At 36.4% G+C, this 24,955-nt stretch overlaps 1 protein-coding gene across 3 annotated transcripts in view; it reads left to right on the top strand.

Annotated features, from left to right (window-relative positions):
- Positions 1-24,955, top strand: part of ST18 (ST18 C2H2C-type zinc finger transcription factor) — a 145,611-nt gene that overhangs the window by 20,042 nt on the left and 100,614 nt on the right. For 2 of the 3 annotated variants that reach the window (XM_025477725.3, XM_035708329.2), the window contains exons 1-4: positions 9,977-10,013; positions 10,714-10,817; positions 17,339-17,393; positions 19,498-19,528. In XM_025477725.3, the coding sequence (XP_025333510.1) occupies positions 17,339-17,393; positions 19,498-19,528 (86 nt within the window). In that variant the 5' untranslated portion in view covers positions 9,977-10,013; positions 10,714-10,817. Of the gene's footprint in view, positions 1-1,806; positions 1,853-9,976; positions 10,014-10,713; positions 10,818-17,338; positions 17,394-19,497; positions 19,529-24,955 lie in introns of those variants that run through there. The other variant, XM_035708335.2, reaches the window with a different exon arrangement.

Genomic DNA, 24,955 nt, shown 5'->3' with positions numbered 1-24,955 from the left:
TTTTTTATGTTTCTTTCTATCGTAAAATAGTAAAATAGAGCAAATAAATATCTCTAGAATAAGGTGGCAATGCTTCTGTTCCATGTGGATATATTTTGCCTTTGGGAATTAGGATTCTTCTGTGCATTTAATAGTGAATATCTAAGGTGATGCTTCTCAAAGTGTGATCCCCAAACCATCAGTGACTACATCATCTGGGAGCTTGCTAGAAATGTACATTCTCATGCCCCACTCCAGAAGTACTAAATCAGTAGCCTGTGCTTTAACAAGCCCTCCAAGTGATTCTGACACTGGCTGAAGTTTAAGAATCACTGCTGTGACACTTTGCTCATCAAAGGGTGGTCCATGGACCAGCAGGAGTACCTGGCCCCTTATTAGGAATGCAGGACATCAGGGTGTCAGAATCAGGGCCTGCATTTTAACAAGGTACCCAGGTGATCCTTATGCATACTTAAATCTGACCAGCCATTGCTCTAAGGGTTAAAGCAAGAAACTTACCAGGGGGAGAGTAGCCTCTATTCAGGGGCATTTTGGAGGTTGTCAAATGGACCTAGATAAATGCTTTATGTTTGCATATTGCTTCTCAGTCCCCTCTGGAATAAAAAAGGAAGCAGAGATGTGTAAACCTCATGGCTGCAATGTTAAAAAATACAAAAAGGTACACTGTGTCTACATTATGAGATGAAGAGCAGAACTATTATCTGGGTAGCAGAGCTGTTATCTGTGTAATAAATCATATGTGTGTATATGTATATGCACATGCACACATGCATCTACATACACGTATATGTATACATATCCCACAATGATCTAGAAATATTAGGTGAAAGCAGTTTTCATGTCTAAATTTTTTTGAAAATTCAATTTTCTAGTTCATGTTTCATGTACAAATAAACCTAAAGTATGTTTTGTGTCTTTTTTGTTTGTTTTGCATCCTTCTATCTTAAATTACTTTCTGTCTTCGAATTTAATTTTCTATAGCAATCTTTTTAGAAAAAGAAGAAAGTTACAAACTTTCAAGGCTGTCTCATCCTGATAGGGTAATTGGTAACGATATTGAGGAATCAGTAAGACAAAGCTGTCTGTAGAAGTGATGAAGTTTGCCACTTCCCAGGGATTTGGCCTTTTACACAGACTACAGGCAAATCTGGTGGCCTGGGGGGACAAGAATAGTTGATTGAGTAAAATCTTATTTGTAAAAATATTTTTAGCATGGAAACACATGAAAATTAAAGGATTTAAAAAAAATCCCTTGAAATCTTTGCACAACAAACACCCCCGTATGTAAATAGGACTGTCACTCGGTGTTTGTCCACAACTAGAGCTCCAGATGAACCAGTGTAGTGCACAGTGACAGGAACAGCTGACTCATTAGCAGAGAGCAGTGAAAGGTAATTAACCCTGGGAAAAGTACAGCTGCCGTGCGGGCTGTTCCTTTCTGTAGGATCTGATTAGAAATTAGTGTTAAACCACTGATTCTTTTTTTTTTTTTTTTAAGACTTTCCCTCTCAGGTGTGTCCCTAGAAAAGGTTCTCAAATATATTTATATACAAAGGGGCTCAAATCTACAAAGCATTTTCTGATGACAGTAGACACCTGTTTTTCCTGTTGAGGGAGATTCTTTTGAATGAATACTACGTTTGACTATTCAAGAGTGGTAGTACCCCAACCCATACTCTAATAGTCAGTATGTAAATTACTTGAAAGGATTGTTTTATATAGTTAATAAGCTGTAGATAATTGCCATTTAATTAAGTTTTCTTTTTTTTTTCTTTCCATTTTTCCTCCAATGATGCTTCTCATCAGTAGCAATGGAAATGCTCCAGTTCAAATCCAATGAATATTAGGGAAGGTAAGTAAAGACTATTTAAAAATAAACTTTACCCCCAAAGAGAAAAGATTCCTAACTTTTCAGCAGCCTTCAAAAACTTGAGAAGTTGAGGAACTTGGTTCTGGGGGACAACCAAAGATGTTCGCTTTTGTTAATGTTGGTATTGTCGTGATAATTTGTGTTATATTCGTCCTTTTTTTTTGTTTTGTTTTTGAGGCATGCATACACTTGATTATCCTGATTGTGACTTCACATGGCTCATATGAAGAGCATTAATACTTTGTTAAAGTAACATAGTCAGAATTCATATATGTAGCTAAAGAATGTGCTAGACAGAATAATGTCCCCCTCCCCCCAAAGATGTCTGCATCCTAATTCCTGAACTTTGTGGATATGTTGTCTTACAAGGCAAAAGGAAGGTGATGAAATTAAGAATTTAGCGATGAGGAGGCTATGCAAAATTATCCAAGTAGGCCCAATGAATCATATGTTCCCTAAGAGAAGGGTAGGAGAATGAGTCAGGGAGATACCACATGAGAAAAACTCAAGTCAACCCACCATTGCTGGCTTTGAAGATGGAGGCACAGAACCATGAGCCAAGGAATTCAGCCACCTCTAGAAACTGAAAACGGAACTGGCTCTCAGTTTACAGCCAGCAAGAAAGCAGGGACCTCAGTCCTGTAACAGCAAGGAACTGGAGTCTGCCAACAGCCCAAATGAGCAAGGAAATGAATTCTTTCTGCCTCTAGAAAGGAGTGCAGCCTGATTTGATTTTAGCCAAGCGAGGCCGTACCAGACTGAGGGCCTGCAGAGCCGTAAGAGAACATACTTGTGGTTTTTTAAGTCCATAAGTTTTTAGAAATTTGTTATAGCAGCAATAAAAAACTAATACAGTAGATGAGCCAACCAATAGATGGGAGATATTTTACAGCTGGTGATATAAATCCAGTGAAAAATTTCATGTGTGTGAACAAAGAAGGGAAAAATTTCTCAGGAGCCAAGACTGCTTGTCTTTAGGAATTGGAATATTGATTTTGTAGATCCTAATGCTGGTTACCACCCACTCTGAGAATTCCATCTTATGCTTTGCTACACCTCTCCCCACAGGAGAAAAAAAAGAAACAGTTCTCCACATGATGCTTTTGTTTGTATTTTTCAAGGTGCAAATGAGTACGTAGCTTTATTGGAATGGTTAGTGAATCTGTGTTTAACTGAGCAAGGGTAAGAGGAATGGAATGTCAATGGATGGAAGGCAAGGTCCCTGCTCTAGGGAGAGGGCTGACTCGACAGTCCCAAAGTATGCTGAGCCTAGTACTTAAGAGCAGATGGTTATACGGAGCCTGGTTCTATCTCCTGCTACCTGTGTGAATACTGGGTAAGGTAATGAGTTCACTTCATTTCCTTTCTTCACATGTAAAATTGATAATACCTCCTCATAAGCACATCATGATGACTAAGGAAGAGAGTGTGTGAGTATTTAAACCAGATTTCGGTAAAGGTGAGCTAAATATATTTAGAAAACACTGTATCACTTTACTGTTTTGATAAAACTAGTAGATTGCTTTTGTCTTCCCTCATAGTGAGTTCCATCTTATCTCTAAAATAAAAGTTGTCAGTTTGGAGCATATGGATAAATCTCATTTAAAATAAAATGTTTGAGTGCATAATAGGACATTCTGGCACATTACAAATAAGAAAATGAATGATGAAGAACTAGGAACTGGAAATAGTTTAAATAAATTAGAGATCTTCTTAGATTGTTTTCTTGTTAAATTTGAAAGAAATAAGACTATATTCTAAATTTACCTTTGACTTTTATTCTTATGAAAGGGCCAGTTTAAATCATAAACTATAATTTTTCATATAAATTATCTCAAGCATCTGAAAAGTATTTTTTGGCTTACTTAATCCAATAATCGTGTATTGAACACCTACTATAGCCACAGCATTATGTTGCAGTGAAAGGTCAACAAGACATCAGCCTCTGACTTCCATGAGCCTACACTAGCACAGAGCAGATCAGATAGACGTGTGGTAATATCAGGCACAACACAGAAATCAAGATGAAGGTGCCATCAAAACCCAATTTGGGAGGATCCCTGGGTGGCTCAGCAGTTTAGCACCTGCCTTTGGACCAGGGTGTGATCCTGGAGTCCCGGGATCGAGTCCCATGTTGGGTTCCCTGCATGGAGCCTGCTTCTCCCTCTGCCTATGTCTCTGTCTCTGTCTCTCTCTCTTTCTGTCTCTTTTGAATAAATAAATAAAATCTTTAAAAAAAAAACAATTGGGATGCAGAATTCTGTGAGATTCTGTCACTTGATCTACTACATAAGTGACAAGTCATGTTTTTTGCAGAAAGATTTTATAGTTCTGACACCAAAGGGGAAAATTCCTTGGAAAGTTCCAAATAGATTCTAAACATTTAATTTTAGCTATTTAATGTTGACCATCTAGTCCCCTTTGACCGCTGTGTAACTATATAAAAATATGGCTGTAATACATAATTTAGCCAGGCCAAGTACATTCTCAAGTATTTGTAACTTTCCAATTGGCCTTTGGGGACATTTTTTTTTTTTTTTTTTTTTTTTTTAGTCAAAGTTCTCTGAATCTCTCTAGGGATGTGTTCTTCAGGAAATATCATTTTCTAGAAGCCCATCCAGCACTACATTGAGAATAAAATCAGAAAATCATTCTGCAAAAATCCAGTGCCCTATTGGCCTCAACAATTGGGGGTCATGTCACTTTCTTTTAAGTTTCAGTAGCTTCTATCATTCCATATTTCATAGATAGTGAAGATAAGTGACTATTCTTTTAATTCAAATTTACAGAATATGGTAAAGATATTAATGAAAAATAGTTACTGTTGGGAAAAGCAGCAGACTTATGGGGAAAAATTTCTAAAGAATCTTTTTAAAATGGATCAGGAAAATTGAAAATGTCTAAGCATAAATATTGAGCATACTGTATAACAATCTATATAATAAAATAAGTAGAGAAAATTCTCTTTATATAATAAAAAGCCTCATTTCTGAATCAACAAGTGCTCTTTGAACTTTATTAAAAATGTTTTGATATTGTAAGGTTGTTTAGTATAGAGTTACTCAATAGCACATTTAGTGTTGCAACACAAGCCTTGAAGTTAAGTGGTTAGTTTAATAAAACAGAGTTTCCATAGTTACCACAGGAGAACAGAGGATAACTTTTATTTCTTTGGCAGTCAGGAAGGAGCTTTAGAAAAAAGAGTAAGCAAACAGATCCAAGCAGGTTCATTATGTGGGGCTTCGCACCTGATTGGCTTTTTAAAGAGGAAACCCTTGATATTACAGGAAATTAAACTCTTTTTCCCACTAAAATGTGCAGCAGCACATAAGAAATAATGAACACTCCCTCTCTCTGGGCATTTCAAACTAGATTTTGAGTCAGAGCAAAAGCTAGTTTAATAGGATATTCCCATGAGATGCATTTTTGAGGGTGGTGTTACCTTAATAAACTATGTCATAAGCAAGTGGTTAAAAATGCCACTCTAGAAGACAGCAGTGCCTTGCTCTACACAACAGATTCATATGATCTTGGGGCTAAGATTTTGTTGAAAGGCCTCATGGAAAGGAAAGGGAAGTCCAGGCTAGTGAGGATGCCTCCTTCTGCCATCCTCATTGTTTTCTCAGTGTTGTGTTGAAACGTGCTCTCTTGGAGTGCTAATGGAGGTCACTTTCAGCGTTGTCCTCTGCTGTGTCGCCCAAGGAGTTCTTCACAGTTGACTGTTGAGAAACAAAATGATGTGGTTTCGAGTATCTCACCTTCAGCTCTGGAGCCTTTAAAGCAGCAGTGATTAACAGGACTTTTACAAAGTTTCTATGTAGTTACAAGGACAGTTTCAATCTTCTGTCATTTTTTTGCATTAGCTATGATTATGCTTTTACCACAAAAATGCATTTGTTTTAAAGGTAACAATACCGACTAGGAGAATAGCTTATGTTTCATCTATATTTATCAGCACTCACTGTACATTTGTGTCTTCATTACCAGGAAATATTAAGGGACATTGTGCCATCTATTCCTGTTTACAGTTTATTATGCAGAGATAGGAAACACTTAGCATGTAAAATGAATGTAGAAATTATTCCTGGATAGAAACACGGACATTTCCCACTCGTTGGCTCTTTCTCCTCCATCACCGGATCAGAGTGTAATTGTCAGTAATCAGGCCTGCTTGCTGCTGATAAAACCACTCTGAATGCTAGCAGCCTTCTTTGTGTGATGACTCAATTATTCCAGAAGTGCCTCATCAAATCTGCCCCATCAGCTGGGCTAATAAATAAGGAGAAGAAACTGGCCCCCCAAAGCAAATTATAAATCCATTTGCATTAACCATTTCGCTGGTCCATGATCTAGGCAGAAATAAGCATGGCAGATTGTGTTAAGCTTATTTGAATATGTTTATAATGTTTACAGCATGCAACTTTTTTTTCTCCCCACAAGGTGTTGGAATTATCAGTCATGAATGGCATCTAAATGCAGTTATGTTAATTGCAGCAAGGCTTTAAGTATCTTTGAAGGCTATTTTGTTACTTAAATCAGGTGAAAGTTAAATCCTCTTGCAGGGAGAAATATGGGTGTTGCACAAGTTTTTGGCATTGCTTTCCAGTTTAAGGAGAAGGCTGTGTTTACTTTTTGCAGGTACTGGAAGGACAAATACAAATACTATAATGACTGCTGGTACAAGTACAATTACTTCATATCTATCACACTAGAAAACAGAAGTTATTTTGATGCTCTGTATGACTTCAGCAATTTGCAAAGCAAAAATTGCATTTTCTGGGTGGAGATCAGAGTTGCCATAGCACTCCTTGTACTTAAAATTCCTTGAAAGATTCTAGAGGGCAGAGATTTCAAAAAGCCAGCAAACCAGTAAAAATCAATTAAATCCATTCATGGAAATTTTGTACATTGACAAATCTTATTTTTATTCTTTTAAAACGACAAACTCTACTGAATACCAAGAAGGCTTTTTTTTTTTTTTTTAATTTTTATGATAGTCACACACACAGAGAGAGAGGCAGAGACACAGGCAGAGGGAGAAGCAGGCTCCATGCACCAGGAGCCCGACGTGGGACTCGATCCCGGGTCTCCAGGATCGCGCCCTGGACCAAAGGCAGGCGCTAAACCGCTGCGCCACCCAAGGTTCCCAAAGGCTTTTTATTATATTTGGACTTCAGTCATCAATCAGGGAAGCAAAAAATGTTCAAAATGGATCATGAAAGGCAATTTGGTTCCTAATATCAGAGAATTAGTCTCGTTGAATATGTGATGATTTAAAATCCAGACACTCTCCCTAAAAGTAAGCAATACCATTGACCCAGTTTGCAATGGGAGCCGGTTTTCCTGCAGAGTAGTTGCAGTTTTGCCAAAACTTTTTTCTACCACTGCTGTGATCGGGAGTACCATCAGGGACTGATAAGTAAAAGTAAGGCTGGTGGCCAATAAACAGTGTTTTGGTTTGTCTAAAACAACTTAAACGAAACTCACTGCTTCTCTTCATTTGCTCCAGCCGATGAAGCATTTCCCCTAATAATCAACCTGGAGAGTTAAGCAGAAGAAAGTCCTCTTTGACGGTGTAAATATACAGTGGAAATAGGCTGACATAATTTTTATGCATCTATTTCTAGATATACAATCTCTATGATGAAAAAACCAATTCTATAGCTCATTGATCAGAAATCCCAAAATAAGGGGTTTAGAGTTTCATTAGATATTTAATGGAGTTCCATGGCAAATGGTAAGACAAAGAATTTGATTGTCCAGGTCAAGATATCATTAAAATTTCTACAAAATTTGACTCCAAGTTGAATTATCATGCTGATTCATATAAAAATAAACCTGAAACCCTGGACTGTAAAAGGACTTGCCTTAGCATACCAATAAGTAAAAATAAATAAATAAATAAATAAATAAATAAATAAATAAACTGAGCCAAGATAAACAACCTTTCTCATCATTCCACCTAATGAACAATTGTTGAAGACTTTAATCTTTGAAAGTGATCAGAAGATTAAGACTGTTAGAAGTTGTGGGGATACAGTCTCAAAGGATAGCAGTGCTAAGGTAAATATGCTGGCATTCTTCTGTTTGTATTTTTTACTCCTTAAGAAAAGAAGTCTGAGAGTGGTCTCTGCAGTTTGTGTTAACATTCCAAATTTCTGAGAGGACCCTGTCTTGCATTTCCATCCTGACTGAAATACAACAGTCTGGTTCCACTGGTGAGAAATTCCAAACAAGAAATTGGTGGTCATGGTGAGCTCCTATCAGTTATTACAGGGCTACAAGTGTGACATACCTTTCATATTAAATTTATTGGCCCCATAATCAAAATTTTCACTTCAAGTGTAGTTTGGAGAATTTTTTTTTACTGTTGCATTTTTTTGGAACCATAAGTAAATCTATGGTTTTCTGCTTAAGGATAAAACCGACATACATATCATATCACTTTAGGTCATTGACTCACCCAGCCCCGGACCACTACTGAAATATAATCTGATATACCATTTTAAAAAATAACACAGCACATTCATTCTATTGTATCAATGGTTGAAGGAACTGTCTTTTTCAGAAGCAAGTACTCACCCATGAAGCAGCTGTAAAGAACTGAGAGGCCCTAATTATTGGCACATAGTAAAGCAGACAAATGAAGTACTTTGTGATGACTCCATTTAACAAGTAAAGCCATGTCTTAATTAGAGAGCACATTTAAGGACTGTGTAGCCCATTAGGCTAGTAACACTTTGGTGGTTGTCATATAGTTTTATCTTTTAAGATTGGCATTTCATAAAAATATGAGCTTTAGTGGAAAAGTGTTCATCCTGGTAGGGGGATAGAGCTAACTGTCTTGTCAGTTGTGGAAACTTGGTCAAGATTCCAAGTCTTAAGTTAACTGTTCCAGAATGTCTATTTTCTATGAATATATTTGTAAGTCCTGAAATTTTACAAAATGGTTTAAGATCAGTGAAAAGAGACCGAAGTATGGCAATTAATAACAGTGGGTTTTTAAAGGTATCCCCTAGCTGTGATAAGAGGACATGTGTAAGGGATGGAGGGAACTGATTTCAGCAGAAGATTCCTTTTGGTACCAGCCAAGAGTGTGTTTCCAAAAAGCAGAGGTGGGGTGGGGTGGGGTGGAGTTATTAATGATAGATACATGGAGTGGGGAACCTCTGAAGAGCTCGAATTTCCCATTTGTATTTTGGTGTACTTGGACTTCTCAGGCCCTTTTGTGTCAAATCATATTTCTAAACTTATATTTTGTTGGCGCCCTCTGTGCACTTCTCCAAGTCGATCTCAGCTGTGCTGCCTTCACTCCACTCCCCAGGGAGAGGAGAGACAGCAGATGGGGTTAGGGCAGAGGGCTGATGCATCTGACAGCAAACGGCCGGGTTGTTGAGTGGAAGCTGCGAGCGTCAGGAAGCTCCTTTTCCCCTGAGAACCAACTAACCACCGAAGAAAGTTGAAAATGAGCCCTTTGAGAAACGCTATTAAAAGTAGTAAAAAATTGCAATTGTGCAGATGATGTGCTGCTGTGTGCTTATTCGGATGCTAATGAGTTTGACATTAGGGAACTCAGAGGGTTTACAGCTACTCCCTTATGTGATTCAGTTCTTTATTGGCAATCTTTGAGAAAATAAATGGAAAATGTATTGCTAATAAATACATAACACGATAGGGTATTAGACAAAAAGCCATTACTTTCAGGATTTAGAAAGAGCTTTGCTCACCAGTGTGACTGTTTTCCAGGATCTTTTGTTTTAGGTTAGAGTATGGCAAACAAAAGGGAATAGGCAGGTGGAAAGCTTCGAGACTCTTTCTGAACTGAGAGTGAAGTAGAATAAGCCAAACGCATTTGTAGAGAAAGCCGTTTTTTTCCCTCCCAGTTGCAATCAAACATAAATTAAGAATTCCCAAGCTCCTGTGCCACTTTTCAATTCTTACATCATGTTCAATAATCTGCTCTATCACTTGAGAGAGTTTTATACCTATTTTTCCCTAGGAACTACAGTTGACTTGAAGAAGCATCTGCTTAATGTCTGGTCAAAGCTTACCAGTGATACAGAAATCTATGGTTAAAAAGCCAAGCACTTCAGTCTACTGCAAAGGGTAAAATACAGGAAGATAGAAATCTTCTGCAAGGAAGGTTGGTGGCTTGTATTTTAAAGTACCAGAACTGCCAGATGTAAACCCTTTAGATGTGCCTTGCTGTATGTGGTATTTGCATGAATAGCCCCTCCCTAGGATGCTGAGCATACTACACTGAATTTCAAAGTTTTCTCTCAAAGGCCAAATGGCCTGAAGACAGATTCTGTTCCCATCCCTGGGACAAAATAGAGGTGAAGCAGCTCTGCGTGTCATGTCTGAATGCACAGGAAAACAAAGGCAAATTGTTTCTATGGAAAACAAGTTAAAACATTGGCAAAAAAACGTTAGCAACATTTTATGACCATCTCATTAAAAAGAACTCTAAACAACGAAAGCATGAATTTTGAATCTGTCTTTTGTGATTTCTTGAGTATAGCACTTTCCAAATCTTGTCTGAACTTTTTCTTTTGGTGGTTAAAAGTAAAAACACTAGTGATAACAGACAGTACCTCTTATCCAGTTTACCAAATCGAAGACATAATATATATAGTTCAGTAATTAAGACAAAAATGAACTTAGCTACCTTTAAAAATGTCTTTTTCTGATTGATATTGTAGAATAAAATTTTTTGTTCTGTCTATGGTAGAGCCCAACCAGATTACAGGTAAAAGTGTCAATGCGTTGTTGTTCACTACTGCTTTTTTGTTTAATGTGGCCGACCTGACACACCTCCCTTCTTTTATTTTTGATCTTAATAGAATGAATTTAAGGATTTCTCACTGAAGTGGACAAAGACATTTAGTCACTTTGACAGAGCAGGGCAAACCAAGTTGGCAGACAAGCTACCTGGAGAAAAAGAGAGGTAATGCAATATTTTTTTATTAAAAAATATATTGAAATAAAATGCATCCAATCAAAGCATTTACATAAAAGTTCTCCTTTATAAAGGGCACTTTGTGAGTTCGCTTTGAAAGAAATTTATTGTTAGTACTCAATTTAGAGTTGGAATTTTTGTCAGAAGCATGATCACTTTAATATTTAAAAATATCAAACAGGCAGAGTCCTCTGAGTCTACAAACCCTTTTGCGTATTGATTGGTTTATGTTATCTGTTCATACATGTTTACTCTTAAAGAAAAGTTCATCATGAAAATCATCTTAAAATCTATTTGTATTAGAAATTAGTTTACTTAAGGATTAAGAATAAATGAGTGGGGGCGCCTGGGTGATTCAGTTGGTTAAGCATCTGCCTTCTGCTCAGGTCATGATCCCAGGGTCCTGGGATCGAGCCCTGCATTGGGCTCCCTGTTCAGTGAGGATCCTACTTCTCCCTCTCCCTCTGCTGCTCCCAAATAAATAAATAAATAAAATCTTTAAGAAAAAGAATAAACAAGTGAAATATTTTAAATGCATATTTTTTAAAAGCACTGTAGATGACTTTCAAAGTTAATTCTTACAAACACTGGAAAGTAAGAAATGGAGTTGTCCTTGGGGAAAACCTATTTAAAATAATTTATCCCTAAATGAAGGAGCTTGTCTTCCAACAATTATATATTTTATACACAAGCATCTCAATATTAGGGCAAGAAAAAAATTTTAAGGCCCTTTTAGGGTATTACTTACTATGACTTATCTTTAAACAGAGCATATTTAAGAAATACAAAAAAAAAGTCTCCTAAAACATAAAGCTGGCGATTGCCCCCTCATGTCACAAAGCTGTGACTCAGAGGCCGTGGTACAGCGACTAATAGAAATCCTTGGCACACGTTGTCTACCTAAGGGAATAATAGAACTATTTGCTGGAGTCGTTTGGCAAAAGGATACAAACATATGGCTTTGGTTTATATTCAGCTTTGCCAGTTGTGCGAAGTTACAGGATGAAGTCTACAATAGCTGTGACAACTCAGAAATGAAAAATGAGATTCAAAGTAGACGAACTTCCTAATAAAGCTGACCAAGCTGGTCTCAGGTCTAAGATTTCTTTTATTGCAGTACACTTCCTAGTGACTCTGGAAATCCCTGTAAAACTCACCTCCTCTATGGGGAATGAGCATGCAGTTGACTCTCAGAAAGAACAGTTTCTTGATCTGAAAGCAAACTGTGTCTGCTTCTTCCTTAGGAGTGGTGTTTGTTGGGGTGGGAAAGACTACGGCTGACAAGAGAGGTATCCTAAATCTAAAGGGGACACATAATTCAATTTTTTAGCTTTCTGTACAGAATCAAAGATAGTTAAGTAAGAGACATATAGGCAGGGATGGAGAGTTAGAACCAGGGATAATGTGCCCTAATGAAGGATTCAGAAATTTTTCATTTTTTCTAGAATAAAGGGTTTAGAGAAGGTTGAGAAAATTAGTATGACATCTTGAATGATGTAAAAAACTGCATTTATTAGCTTACATTTTTAAAAAATTATTTTTTGGATTGTTCTTTCTGAGTAATTAAGAAACATGAAAAGGGGCAGCCCCGATGGCCCAGCGGTTTGGTGCCGCCTTCAGCCCCCGGGGGGTGATCCTGGAGACCTGAGATTGAGTCCTACATCGGGCTCCCTGCATGGAGCCTGCTTCTCCCTCTGCCTATGTCTTTGCTTTTCTCTCTCTCTCTCTCTCTCTGTCATGATTAAATAAATAAAACCTTTAAAAAAAAAGAAAAGAAACATGAAAAGAAAATCATAAGAGTAAAAAGAGGGTCAGAACAGACAAAACAAATACTTGAACATCCCATCTCAATATTCTTTAAACAAGTAAACTATTCTTTCAGTGTCACAACTCATAGTCCCCATCCTTTCCCTGTATAACAACAGGAAGACAGCTTTTGCTGCCATTTTGGGCTGATCCAAACCTGTGTTTAAAAGAAAATGATGCCAGAATCAGCAAAGAAAGGGCATTCAGTGTAAGGTTCTTTGTTCTTCAATCTGGCCAAATTTCATTCTAAGATACTGGCATCCTCCAGTTGTTTCATTTTCTGGGTTTAGCCTTTTCCAACTTCCTGAGTTTCTCTTTGTTATTTTTTTTAAAAAATTGATTTTTGTAAAGGAAGCATCCACTGAGGATAAAAGGCTCCTCATGGAGAGGACCCCAGGACCTCTTCTCAGCAGCCACAGAGCTTCCTCTCTTCATTGCCACGTGTTCCCTGGGATTGAAATGACATCTAACAAGAGTCATGTGGCACAGTCTACAAAAATGCATTGCCAGTCCAAAGCTCTGAGGAAGGGAACACAATGAAATCTTGTTATAAGTGGAAATTGTTGCAAGTTGAGTGTATGTGAAGGACTTCTCAAATTAAAGGTAGCTACCATCATGAGATTATGTGTAAATTGACAGTATTAAGATTAATTGTATCAGGATTTTGAGACAGTGTACTCAAAACTTTATGATCATTATGGCTTTTTATATTAATATTAAGAAATTCAAGACTGCTTATAAATATATCTATATATACTTAGGACTTATATCAGTGTCTACAGTTCTTTTGAAAAGAAAAATAAAAATTCAACATCACCAAGAGAATTTTTTAAACCAGTTTTTAAGAAATGATTAAATATTTACTTGAAGATTTTTTTTTTACCATTAGGTTAGAATAGGATTTTGAGTGAAAAATAGGATCAAAAGGAACTAAATGTTCTCACATACCAGTAATTTACTTGTGTGAATAAAAGCAAAATTTAGTTTATGAATTCCGTGTTCTGCTCCTTGAGGTTCTCCTTCCCACAAACCAGCAATTTCAGAACTTCGTTTTCACCCCAGGAGAGCTCCAGATCTGTGTGTTGGGGTTAGACAGGAGATATGCTGATTGCCCTTTGTGTAAGTGCCAGAAAGTAAAGATGGTCAAGTAAAAGTAACTAGGAATTTATGATGTGCACCTGTATATAGATATGAAAGTACCTAAGGATGTTAAGTAAGAGGTTTCCAAATTCAACTAAGTAGTTAAATTTTACTTTAGGTTATTTTTCTTCTTCATTACCTATCTACTTATTTCAATTGTTGGTTCTTGCATGTCCTTCCTGCAAGTTTTGCTTCTTTGCCTTCTTTAGCTCATAAATTTCATTCCCTCTTGCCATTTCTCTTGATTAACTCCTCTTCCCAGAGAACTAGAGAATGGAGTCTTTAAAAAAATTGTTCATGGCTTTATTATGAATACCAAGTAAGAACCACTTTTTTCTCCCTTTTGTATAAATATTATACATATAATTTTCATACTTGTAGGTTAGATGACTTTTCTTAAAGTAGTTTCAGATCAGGAAAAGTAAACAGCAAAGCCTACCTTTAATATTCTATCTCTATTAGGAAGTAGATTATCAGAACTATGAGGAATCCATTATAGGAATCTCAGAAAATATCTTGTCTTGTTCCCATTCGTAAACAATGAAATGAGGTAGGTAGACAAAGTTTCTAAGAAACCTCAAGAAAGACAGCTTTTTTTTAAAAAAAAAATCAAATCTCTGTTTTGAGAAAGGATTTATTCATTTTTGCCAAATTCATTGGAGACGTGTCAATAGCATTTAGGACTTAAGCAGTAAAAATGATCAAATCTTCTCTTCCAACAGAAAAAAAAAATGTTCCCAGTGAGAAGTGTAGTTTCCCAGATTGTAGCACCTTAGTTAGGTCACTCTCCTGAATTATGGCTTAATGGTGGACCTTCTCTATAGCTCTGGGAGTTGAAAGGATGAGAAATCCACACCCACCCCCACACTGGCACAATTCCCCAAGGTGTGAACACATGCACTGAGATAGAAATCTCTTTCCATCTTTAGTGAACCATTCCCAGTATGCCATACTCACTGAATATGAAGTTAGATTTTACAAAAATTAATTCTGTTTAATAGTAGTTTATTAAAATCCTAATGAGAGTAGCCCATATAAAGAATACTTAGAAATTTCTACTTCTATATATATGGTTTTAGAAAACAAAGACTTATCTTCAGATTGAGAACTGTCAGGAGAGTGAGCCATCTCATAAACATTAAAAACTTCCACCCCTAAAACGAAAGCACATTGCTTTAGGTTTCTGATGTTCCTATTCCTCATTGAGCTCTCAGACATGAGTAGACACTGAACTTAGTAACTTTTATTGTTCTTTGGTGTGGAGCAGAGAAAGAAGGTGAAATCGATGGAATATATATTGTGGCCCTGAACTATCTCACTTCTACAACTTGGCACACAAGTTAAACTTGAAAACTTAGCATTATGAATGAGTTACCAGTCTCTAAAGTGTTTACATAGTATATAATATACACTACACCATCAAGAAGACAATAGCACCACAAAATACAATTATGAGGCTAGCTAGCATTCCAAGCATAATCAAGCAGAGGTCCATGAATATTTAAGTATTCCTTCCAATGACTTTAATGGGGAGGTGGCTGCATGGGGTGGTTGCAGACCAGTCAGGTCCAAGGGGATAGCTGAATTGCAAAATGGAATTAATCTTAAATCCGTTATAAAGAAAGTTACACTTAAGTAGGTTTCTGAAACTTTTATATGTACCTTTTGGCACTGTTTGCAACGTGTATTTCAGTTTTGGTAAAGAAACTCATGGAGTTCAATCTTCACTTGACTTTCGGGAGAGATTTTTCAGAGTGGTTGGGTAGAGCTCAGCACCTGTGTGGCAGGATAAATTAGAGTTGTATTGAGTTGCTACTCACCCACAGGAGTAGCCTCCTCAGCAGTGGTTCGTGGTTTTCATTATTTTAACCCTCCTGCTACTGATCTCTCATAATCAACTTACTCATTTAGTACATGGAGGGGAGTTTGCATGAGTTGAGCCACTTTATATGCAACAGAGATACTCATGGAGGAGGAGGATTTCACAACGCAGTGCTCACTATCCTGAGTAAACCAAGCCATTTTAATCCTAGGCAGTGTCACATCTGTCATAAATTTGTGTGGTTTTAAAAGAAGGAAAATCCACAGGAAAAAAATCACCTCTGTTTTGTTATTGTTTTCTCTTACTATGTAGTTTTAAAATATTCATAACGATGGACCATTTTATTTAGACTAAAGCAACTGCTGCTTAGCAAAAGCAGTGAATTCTTTTTGTTTGCTAATTTAAAAAAACAGTTCAATGATTGGTGTGGTGTTTATTATGAAATGATGACAAAGAGTACTGGTGGTTTTAATAGTTTTAGCTTACGAGAGCTGTCGTTAATTTTGTCTGTAGTGTTGCAGGTGAAAAAATGCACAATGGATAAATAGTCTATATTGGTTTAACTGAACATAATATATATTGTGTTCTGGAGTTGTTTGTCTCAATAGACTATAGTAATCAAAAGTAATGAACCTATTATGTGCAGGACCTTGGAGAGCGTCGAATGGCAGTAAAAGTGTGGCACATAAAAGGTTTATTAAAGGAAATTAAAGTCCATCATTGCCACACCTGCTCCCCTATTATAAGTCTATGGCAGGTCAGTGCCTTCAATCACAACTCAGCCTTAGAGAGCAGAGATGCGCCTCCCATTACCATTGCAGTCATACATACCGCATCCACGCTAGCATCAGGATTTAAGGATGGGTGCCACAGACAGCACCTTCTGCCTGCCTCTCATTTTCAGCAAGCAAAACAACTTCTCTGCGTTTAAGAATTCCTTCTGAAAATGTGCAAAGGTGTATTAAACTAGAGATTATTGGAAGATTCTAGTTAAACCAATGGGAGTAGTCATGTCTGACTATCTTCAGAGAAACAGAAACAGCAGACTTTTAAATTCTTTCCATTCCTTTTGTAGTTTGATTACATTTAAAATATTTCATAATGATGTTTTAGGGACTTAGGTGCTGACACATATAGCACTCAAATTTCACTTTCTTTATAGATTTGCACTATTATAACCAATATCTATTCTGGAATTCTGGGAGTAAATGTATGTCATTTGATGATCCACATCTCCAGTGGTATTTTGAAATGGGAGTATTTCAGGGATTTGTCTTCATGTTGCTTTTTTACACAGGGGACTCTTTTTCCTGAATTAGAAACAGATATATATCAGAGAAGGTCTAGAAATGCAAAGGAATCATGTTTTAGTAAATTAGTCTGAAATCTTTTGGTTTGGCATTTGAAGTTTTATCTCTTTTACAACCATTGTTAATCAGACAATACTCTTTTTCTATCTTTGTGATGCCAGAAGTGTTTGAATTACTAGCAAACACTTATGGACAAGGACATCTGCCCTCTTGTCACTGTTCCCTCTGGTTTCAGCATCTATAAAAGTATTTCCAAAACTCATGGACTGTAAGGACAGTCAGAGCTACATACCTGCTGAGGCAGGGTGCTATTCAAGAGCACGGAAGGCTACTCTCTTTTTCATAATGACTTTCAGAACTTGCGAGGACTTGTTTTTGTATTTTGGTCAATGTCAAACGAATGACCTCAGGACTTTGTGTTCATGTTACAGATGGATGCAGAGGCTGAAGATAAAACGCTGCGTACCCGCTCTAAAGGAACCAAGGGTGAGTTAGCAAGCAGGTTCCATGACACCGTGCCCACCACACCATGAAATATGGGAGTTCCAATGCTTAGTCCCTAATGTGTAGTCAGAATGATTATAACTTCCTCAGGGCTCTTTTTTTTTTTTTTTTTTTTAAATCAAGCTAGGACATTGGATCATGGCATTGAGAAGTAAAATATTATGAACCAGGAGCTAAAGGATCCAGAAAAGTACCAATGATATGTGATAATAGATTTTTACAAAATGCAATCATGAGTAGATTAAATATCATGCAAAACAACATAAGGGCAGCAAGGGAAGACTGCTTCACGGAAACTTCCAAATTATTAAAGTGACCTTTAATGGCCAAGGGAAAAGACAGAATTGTTAGTTTACTGCCAAAGCAGGTTTTGATTTTTATGTTATCTGGTTTTAGTGGCTCCCAATCTAAACTTAGTTCAAGTAAAATGATGATGTTTGTTTTTTGCCTGTCCCTGCTGGGAATTTCCGGCAGCTCTGCAAAGTAATATTTGAAAGGTTTAACTTGCCGGTTATCCTTCTCTTTTCGTAACCAACAGATGGTAATGTAATATTGAAATATAAACAGGCCCTTGATGATCTAAACATCTGGAAAACAAGATTGACTGGCAATAATACCCCTTAAGGAGAATAACTTTTATTATAATTAGCTATATTTTTGTGACCCTTAGTTCTAAATGGAAAACTGTAGTTTCACCATAGCTTCTGAAAACACTCTGGATGGTTGTTCCCCGCCCGACTCTTCTCCCAGTTAGCCTTGTAAGGAAGACCTGAGACAAGAAGCAATCGTGCAATTGTTTGGAAGGATTTTTGAGATTTGCCTTTGGAAGTGGCTAATCAAATGAAATCCTTTCCTTAGCTATGTTTCTATTTGAGGTCAAGGAAATAACACCTGTCTGAGTAAAGTTCAGAATCCCAAAACTTTTAATAAATTCCAGGATGATTTTTTTTCACTTGAGATGTAACCATGGTTATCACTAGTTATGATATCTAAAATGCAGAATAATGCTGTACAAGATGTGGAATTTTCTCTACCCAACAGAAGTTTTACATGATATTACAATTTTGCTTCAAGTTACATCATATATCCTAATATTTGAAATGCAGTAGTTCTAAGCATTAAATTTTTATGCAGCCAACTTCTCAATAGAATACAAGTTTAAGAAAAAAAAATGATTTGTATTGTTATTTAGGACAAGCTCACATCTGCCATAAATACCAGCATTCTAGGGACTATATTTGGATTATATGAATCCCTTGTTTTGACTTCTAAAAGCACACTATTCTAGCATACTTTAAAAAATGTAGGTCTTTTAATTTGCAATTCTTTTTGTACTTTGAATTCTTTTGGCACATAATATACACCCTTAAATAGAGCCAAAATGTTCTTCTAGAAATGAAACAACTGTTTCTCGTGCGGCATGAGTAATCTTTAAAACCACCTGTTGTCTTTCTCAATATGCTGCTTGTCCTTGTGTAGGCAGGTATTTATAAACATGAACTTCTTTAATTCCCATCAGTTGTCAGAAAAAAAATCAAAGCTCTTTTTTCTACAAGATTCTTATTTTTAAAACAATGTTGATATTAACATAGTTAAAGCCTATCTTCCTCTTTCTATACATATGAAACTTATGGAACATAACTAATCTTGGGACACATTCACTTAGTAAAATTTCCCAGTTTTGTATAAATACTTGTTTAATGCCAATAAAAATGTAAGTTTAGAATTCTTTTGAAAAATTTTCTATGAACAATAAAATTGATTTAAAATATAATTCAAGACCTTTGTGTTCTCATAAGTTTTTAATGAATCTTTAGAGACAGGTATTTAGAAAATCCAATCCACAACTGCAAGGTCCCAGGGTCACCTAAGGCACTAAAACCAGCATCATCTATTCTGGACTATATTCATCTATCCACTGGTATCCACTCCAAAGTACCAGAACCAGAAATGATCAATTCACCCAGGGGGAAGTTAAGTGGGGTTCGTATGAACCATTTATTGGTCATTATCTCTAGGTGGGTGAAAAGTCATACAGTTTTCAAATTTATAAACTGATTTTTTTCTCCTTTCTTTTTGTCAACAGTGCCAATAGATTCTCTAATTCAGGAGCTCAGGTAAGATTTGCCCCACATTACTTTTTCTAGTATCGATCAGCTTTGATTATTAGAATGTTTTTACTTTTCAAGCTTGAGGATTCCTGTGGTAGTCGGAGGAATAGGCCAACAGGTTTATTTGTCTATACCCAAAGGAGAAGAGAAAGGGAAAAGCCATCCATAATTGATTCAAAAAATTAGGGCTTCCATTTTGATAACAAAACACAACATTTTGCCATAATGCAGTTTTCCACTTTTCTCTGTGGAGTGCTTGCTGGTTGTGTGTCCACAACTCGCATGTGGTTGATTTGTGCCCAGGTGATGAGTGAAGAATTGAGCTGTCATCTGTGAGCCTAAAAGATGACCCAAGTCCTAAGTTCCCTACTTTTTGTTTTAAATAATTAGATAATTCTATCATAAATTTTTAAATATAAGCATTGGGAAATAATAGGTTTGTGAGTGTGTCTGTTCATTTCCACCCTAGATACTGTGAAAGCACCTCAGACAATGTTATGGAAATTCCATCCTAATAGGTTATGCAGAATAAACTCCAATTAGTTGTTGGTTTTTTTGTTTTGTTTGTTTTTCTGCAGAATCCCTGTCAAGGCATAGTTTATAAAAAAAAAAAAAAAGTACGTTTTAAAAAAGAAACACATGCTGACATACATATTTGTACTGGTGATATTTTTTAGAGAAATTGTTTTGGGAGCAAGATGAGTCTTTTGTCCCTTGTCCCTTGTTTGCTATTGCAAACCCAGAAAGTCTCAATCCTACCATCTAATCCACCTTTCTGAAAACAATGGTCTATATGTGTTTCTCAGGGAAATGTTTGAAAACTAGAGAGTGTATAACAGCATTTGACGCATACCAAAATTTACACCATGTTCGTGAACAGTTTACACGGTTATTTTTCTAGACAGCTGTGTTCTGCAATTTCCAGAAGCAAGGGCTCTCCTAGTTACTTCCATGTCTCATAGGATTCACTTTGTCGAAGTTTTGGTTCACCCATTTAGTGAAACATGTATCTATCAGAATGGAATATAGGCTTTCATGCTGATGCCCTTGTCTGAGAAAATTTGTTAGTAGGGAGTCCCTAGCCCTGGCTACACTTTCAATTTCATGATTTGGAAGTTCACATTTTACATTTTAAATTATTTGAGCAGAAAGGGGAATGCACCCTCATATCAGGACAGGATTAAATGAATGGTCTGGCTTGCTTAATTTCTTTTTAAATCTGCTCTCATTTAGAATTCCTATCTGGAGACTTTATGTTCTCTACAGAATGATCAAGACAAGTTTAAGATGATCAAGGTCTTAAAGTACATGAGATGTTTGCCCTATCAGGAGGTGGTTTCCTGGTGGTCCAAGCAGAATCAAGGACTAAGGAACTCACAGTTTTCCCTGCTGTTGAAATGACTGTCTCCAGTCTGTCTTTTTAGGGAGTCAAACCATTCTTGGGAGGGACAGGGCTTTTTGAGTGATGTGTCTTGAAAAATAACTTGAAAAAGAAAAGAGAATTTTGAAGGAATGAATAAGTGTGTGTTTTGGCTTAAGGAGAAATATCTAGTTCATAGAGAAAAAGGAAGAAATTAGCAGAGAGAAGCGACTTTGTAGGGAAAAGTTTAATATAAACTTCCTGGAGAAATAGAGAATTGCTACATAAGCACACTGTTAGCTTTAGCAATTAAAATAAAACTAATATATATTGAGGTCTTGTTGTGTGCCAGATACTCTTGAGCTTTCTTTGTCACATTTCTGTTTCATGTAGCCCTCACAATAACCTTATAAGGTAGGAATGATGGCATTTCCAATTTTCAGATGAAGAAAGTGAAATAACTAGCCCAAGATTACGCAGCTAGTAAGTAGTCCAGACTTCTGACTCAGGCCAGCTTCTCAACTAACAGGCTGTGCTTTCCCTCATACAGAATTAATACTAACAATTTAGAATATAAATAAAAAAGAAATGGTTTGTTGTTCATCTTGTCAGTGGCTGGAGTTTTGAAAGTCTATATGTTAACCCTTATGGCCTGTTTTTCAATAGCTTAGGTTTCTGAAATTCAAATGAAGATATTTTGATTAAAAGTAATCATGTTTCTTATTTCCCTAATTTCTACAATTTTTTTTGTCAAATATTCAATTTTGCCTACTTTGTCATTAGATCAACTCAGATAGCTGGTGATAATTGCTGGGAAAATTCATAGGCAAAATTAATTCACCTATTTTTCTTTAAGAAGAATCAGTTTATAAAAATTACTGATTACTTAATTTTACAATTACTTATTTTGAACAGAATGTTCATACTTAGGCTGAATAAGTTCCAAATTGTTTCTTAAAGTGGTGTAAGTTGACCCAGGTATAGACCTGAACTATCATTCTATATAAATCTTGGGAAAACATTTTGATTTATACAGAAGGTTATATTTTTAGTGTCTTTGAAATTTTTGCACCACTTTATCCATTTGCTACAATTGCTGCTGCAATTGATTCTGCACATTTGTTGTGCTCTGGAATCCAGAATTTTTGTGTGCCTGAATTCTGAGTATCTTAGGATATGTGGCACATTTTATCCAGTGTAAAAGTTACAGCAATTTTCTAGGGAATATTGGCAACTTTATTTAGTTCTTTTTGGAATGCATTGGACATGTTATTGCTTCTAGAGCTACTAGTTACAAAAATACTAATACAAATGAAGCGAATTTAAATATACTGTATATTGTTCATGACACTAATAAAAATTGATAGTGACATTCTCATCTTCTTATTATACTCTATGTCAGCTACTATCATCGCCATTAAAAAAGCAATTTATAACCACAGGCCCACCTTTAATCACATTCCTTATTAGCATTTCCAGTCTTTCCTCCAACACAATTCAGGTTACAGGTGGTGTCGAGATGGCATTCTCATGTCTTTCTAAATCATGACCATTGTATTGTCTCTGCTTTTCTTTTATTACTATTATCCTTAATCTGATCTGAATGCTATTGCATCTACTAATATTGGTAATTGTCTCATGCATTGGCAAAGTGTTTTACACCAGTCCAGCCCTTTCCTCTAATTAGGGAAATATATTCTAGCCTCTGAAATGGCTTTCCTATGTGACTACTTAGAGACACAAATGAATTCAAGACTCTTAAGTGTATTAGAGTCAAATCCCACTGTCCTTTCATGGTATTATTGCTGCTTACCAATTTGTTGTCATAAATTTTGTAGTGAACAGTTTGGTTGTCTCTTTCTACTTTATTTTATTGTGTGTAATTTCTTCATTTAAAAATTGTATCACTTGGCATTTTCTTGTAAGTTTTAAAATGTTAAGCATTTTATAAGATCTGTAATCAATAGCCTATAGATTTAATCGTAACCTTTAGCATGTGAAAAAATTTGTGACTTACATATTTAAATGGCTTTTTCTTTTTTCTTCTGGTTTATTTCATTCACAAGAGTTCTTATATCAATTAAATATTTTACTTGAGGTGTCTGGGTGGCTCAGTTGGTTAAGCATCTGCCTTCTACCCAGGTCTTTATCCCGGAGTCCTGGGATAATTGAGCTCCCTGCTCAGCAGGAAGTCTGTTTCCTCCCTCTGCCCCTCACTCTACTCATGCTCTCTCTCTCTCTTGCTCTCAAATAAACAAAAAATATTTTGAAAACAACATTTTACTTAATACTTAATAGCTTTATTCATAATTTTGAGGGGAAATAGAATTTCTTTCAATAAGTATGATTTTATTGCCACTACTTGTTGCACAGAGATTTCTGGAAATGACAACTAAAGGAAATAAAAGGGACCTGAGCGGATTTCTAAAACAAAGTGTTCCACAAATCCATCATCCAGGTTAAAGGAAATAAGTTGCTGTAATTACAAGATTAGATAAAAGAAGGAAGAAAGACTCTTTTTTCCTTTCATTGCTATGATTTCCAAATGCAGGACTTGGTTCATGTTTTAGATTTTTATAATGTATCTGCAACATTCATGTTAGCAATATGCCTTCCTAAATCTTATTACCAAGCCTATAAATTAGAATCCAAAAACCTGACACCTTAAAGAAAACTCATTTTCTTGTAGGCCACTTTGGGGGCAAGTGGGACTGATAATTAAGGCAGCTGATGATTAGGATTGGATGTAGGAGAGAAGTTTCCATGTGAGGGTGCCTGAGGCATCCTTGTTCATTGCCCGCTCTCCACCTTCCTCATCCTCACCTCTGCATAACGGGTAGGCTGTTGCTAGACATGTGACATTGAGGCCTAAGATGAGTTAACCCTCCAAAAAGATAATATTGTTTACTTACTATGGTAAGAGAGTGTCTTGAAATAGATTAGGGAGACTTCCAACAATAATTAAATTTTAAAAGGAGTTTTATTTAATGAGAAAATCCCATTAGCTATAATTCTATCACATATTTATGTATTTATGTAGCTTTTTTTTTCTTTGTAGCTTTTAATAGCATTGAGCACTGACCCTACTATTGAGTGGGGCTTCAATAGGTACCTATTGAGTGAGTGGCTGAAAGAACAAGCAGTGTCTAATTGGATCCACACAAGCCACCTGGGGGGTAGCCAGGACAAAGGGTATTAGCCACATTTAACTCATGAGCCAAGTTTGGGGACGTTAAGTGCTTTATACAGGGTATCTGAGTAATAAGTGACTGAACTAAAAGTAATACTTAGGTCCTGTATGTGGTCCAGGGCACATCCCATGCTTCCTGGTACCCACTGCAGCCACTGTATTATTTTCCACTACTGTACGACCACTTTTTTTTTTTTTTTTTTTTTTTTTTTTACTTTTTAGAGCAGTTTTATGTTCGCAGAATAACTGAGCAGAAGGTGGAAGGTACAGGGACTCCCCATAGGCCTCGTTCCCCAACACAAATAGCCTCCCCCGTTTCTGTACCCCTCCACTAGAGCAGAGCAGTATATTTGTTAAAACTGATGAACCCATATGAACACATCAGCATTCCAATTCATCATCCACTTTTGGGAGAAATATTTATCTGAACTTTATCATTGAATTAATAAATCAAGTTGAAATATATCAGCTAACTAACCCCAGTACCTTTTCTTTATTTACCATAGTGCCAATTATAAAGAGGCCATTGCCCTTTCTTTCTAGGTTTTTTCCCATGAATTGACCATGTAATTTTAAGTCTATATTAAAGTATCAGGAGATTATACAAATATGTGTATTCTTTATTTGGAGATTATACAAATATGTGTATTCTTTATTTGTTTTTCCTTTCAAAATACTACATCCTAGGTGATAGTCAACCATGGACCTTGTACTTCAAAGACTGATTTCGTAGCATAGGAAGTGTGTGCACTTAACATTCACCTAAGGCTGATGACAGGCATTTAGAAATGGGGCAACATTGGGGTCCTGTCCCTTCACAGCACGTTGAACTTAGAGACTGAATGGCTGTATATTTGCCAGTTTGTACACACCATATATATAA

Source organism: Canis lupus, chromosome 29 (genome assembly GCF_003254725.2).
Source record: "Canis lupus dingo isolate Sandy chromosome 29, ASM325472v2, whole genome shotgun sequence".
In the NCBI taxonomy this organism is placed as follows: domain Eukaryota; kingdom Metazoa; phylum Chordata; class Mammalia; order Carnivora; family Canidae; genus Canis; species Canis lupus.
The sequence above is the reverse complement of the archived record's forward strand: the minus strand, read 5'-3'. Positions and strand labels throughout refer to the sequence as shown.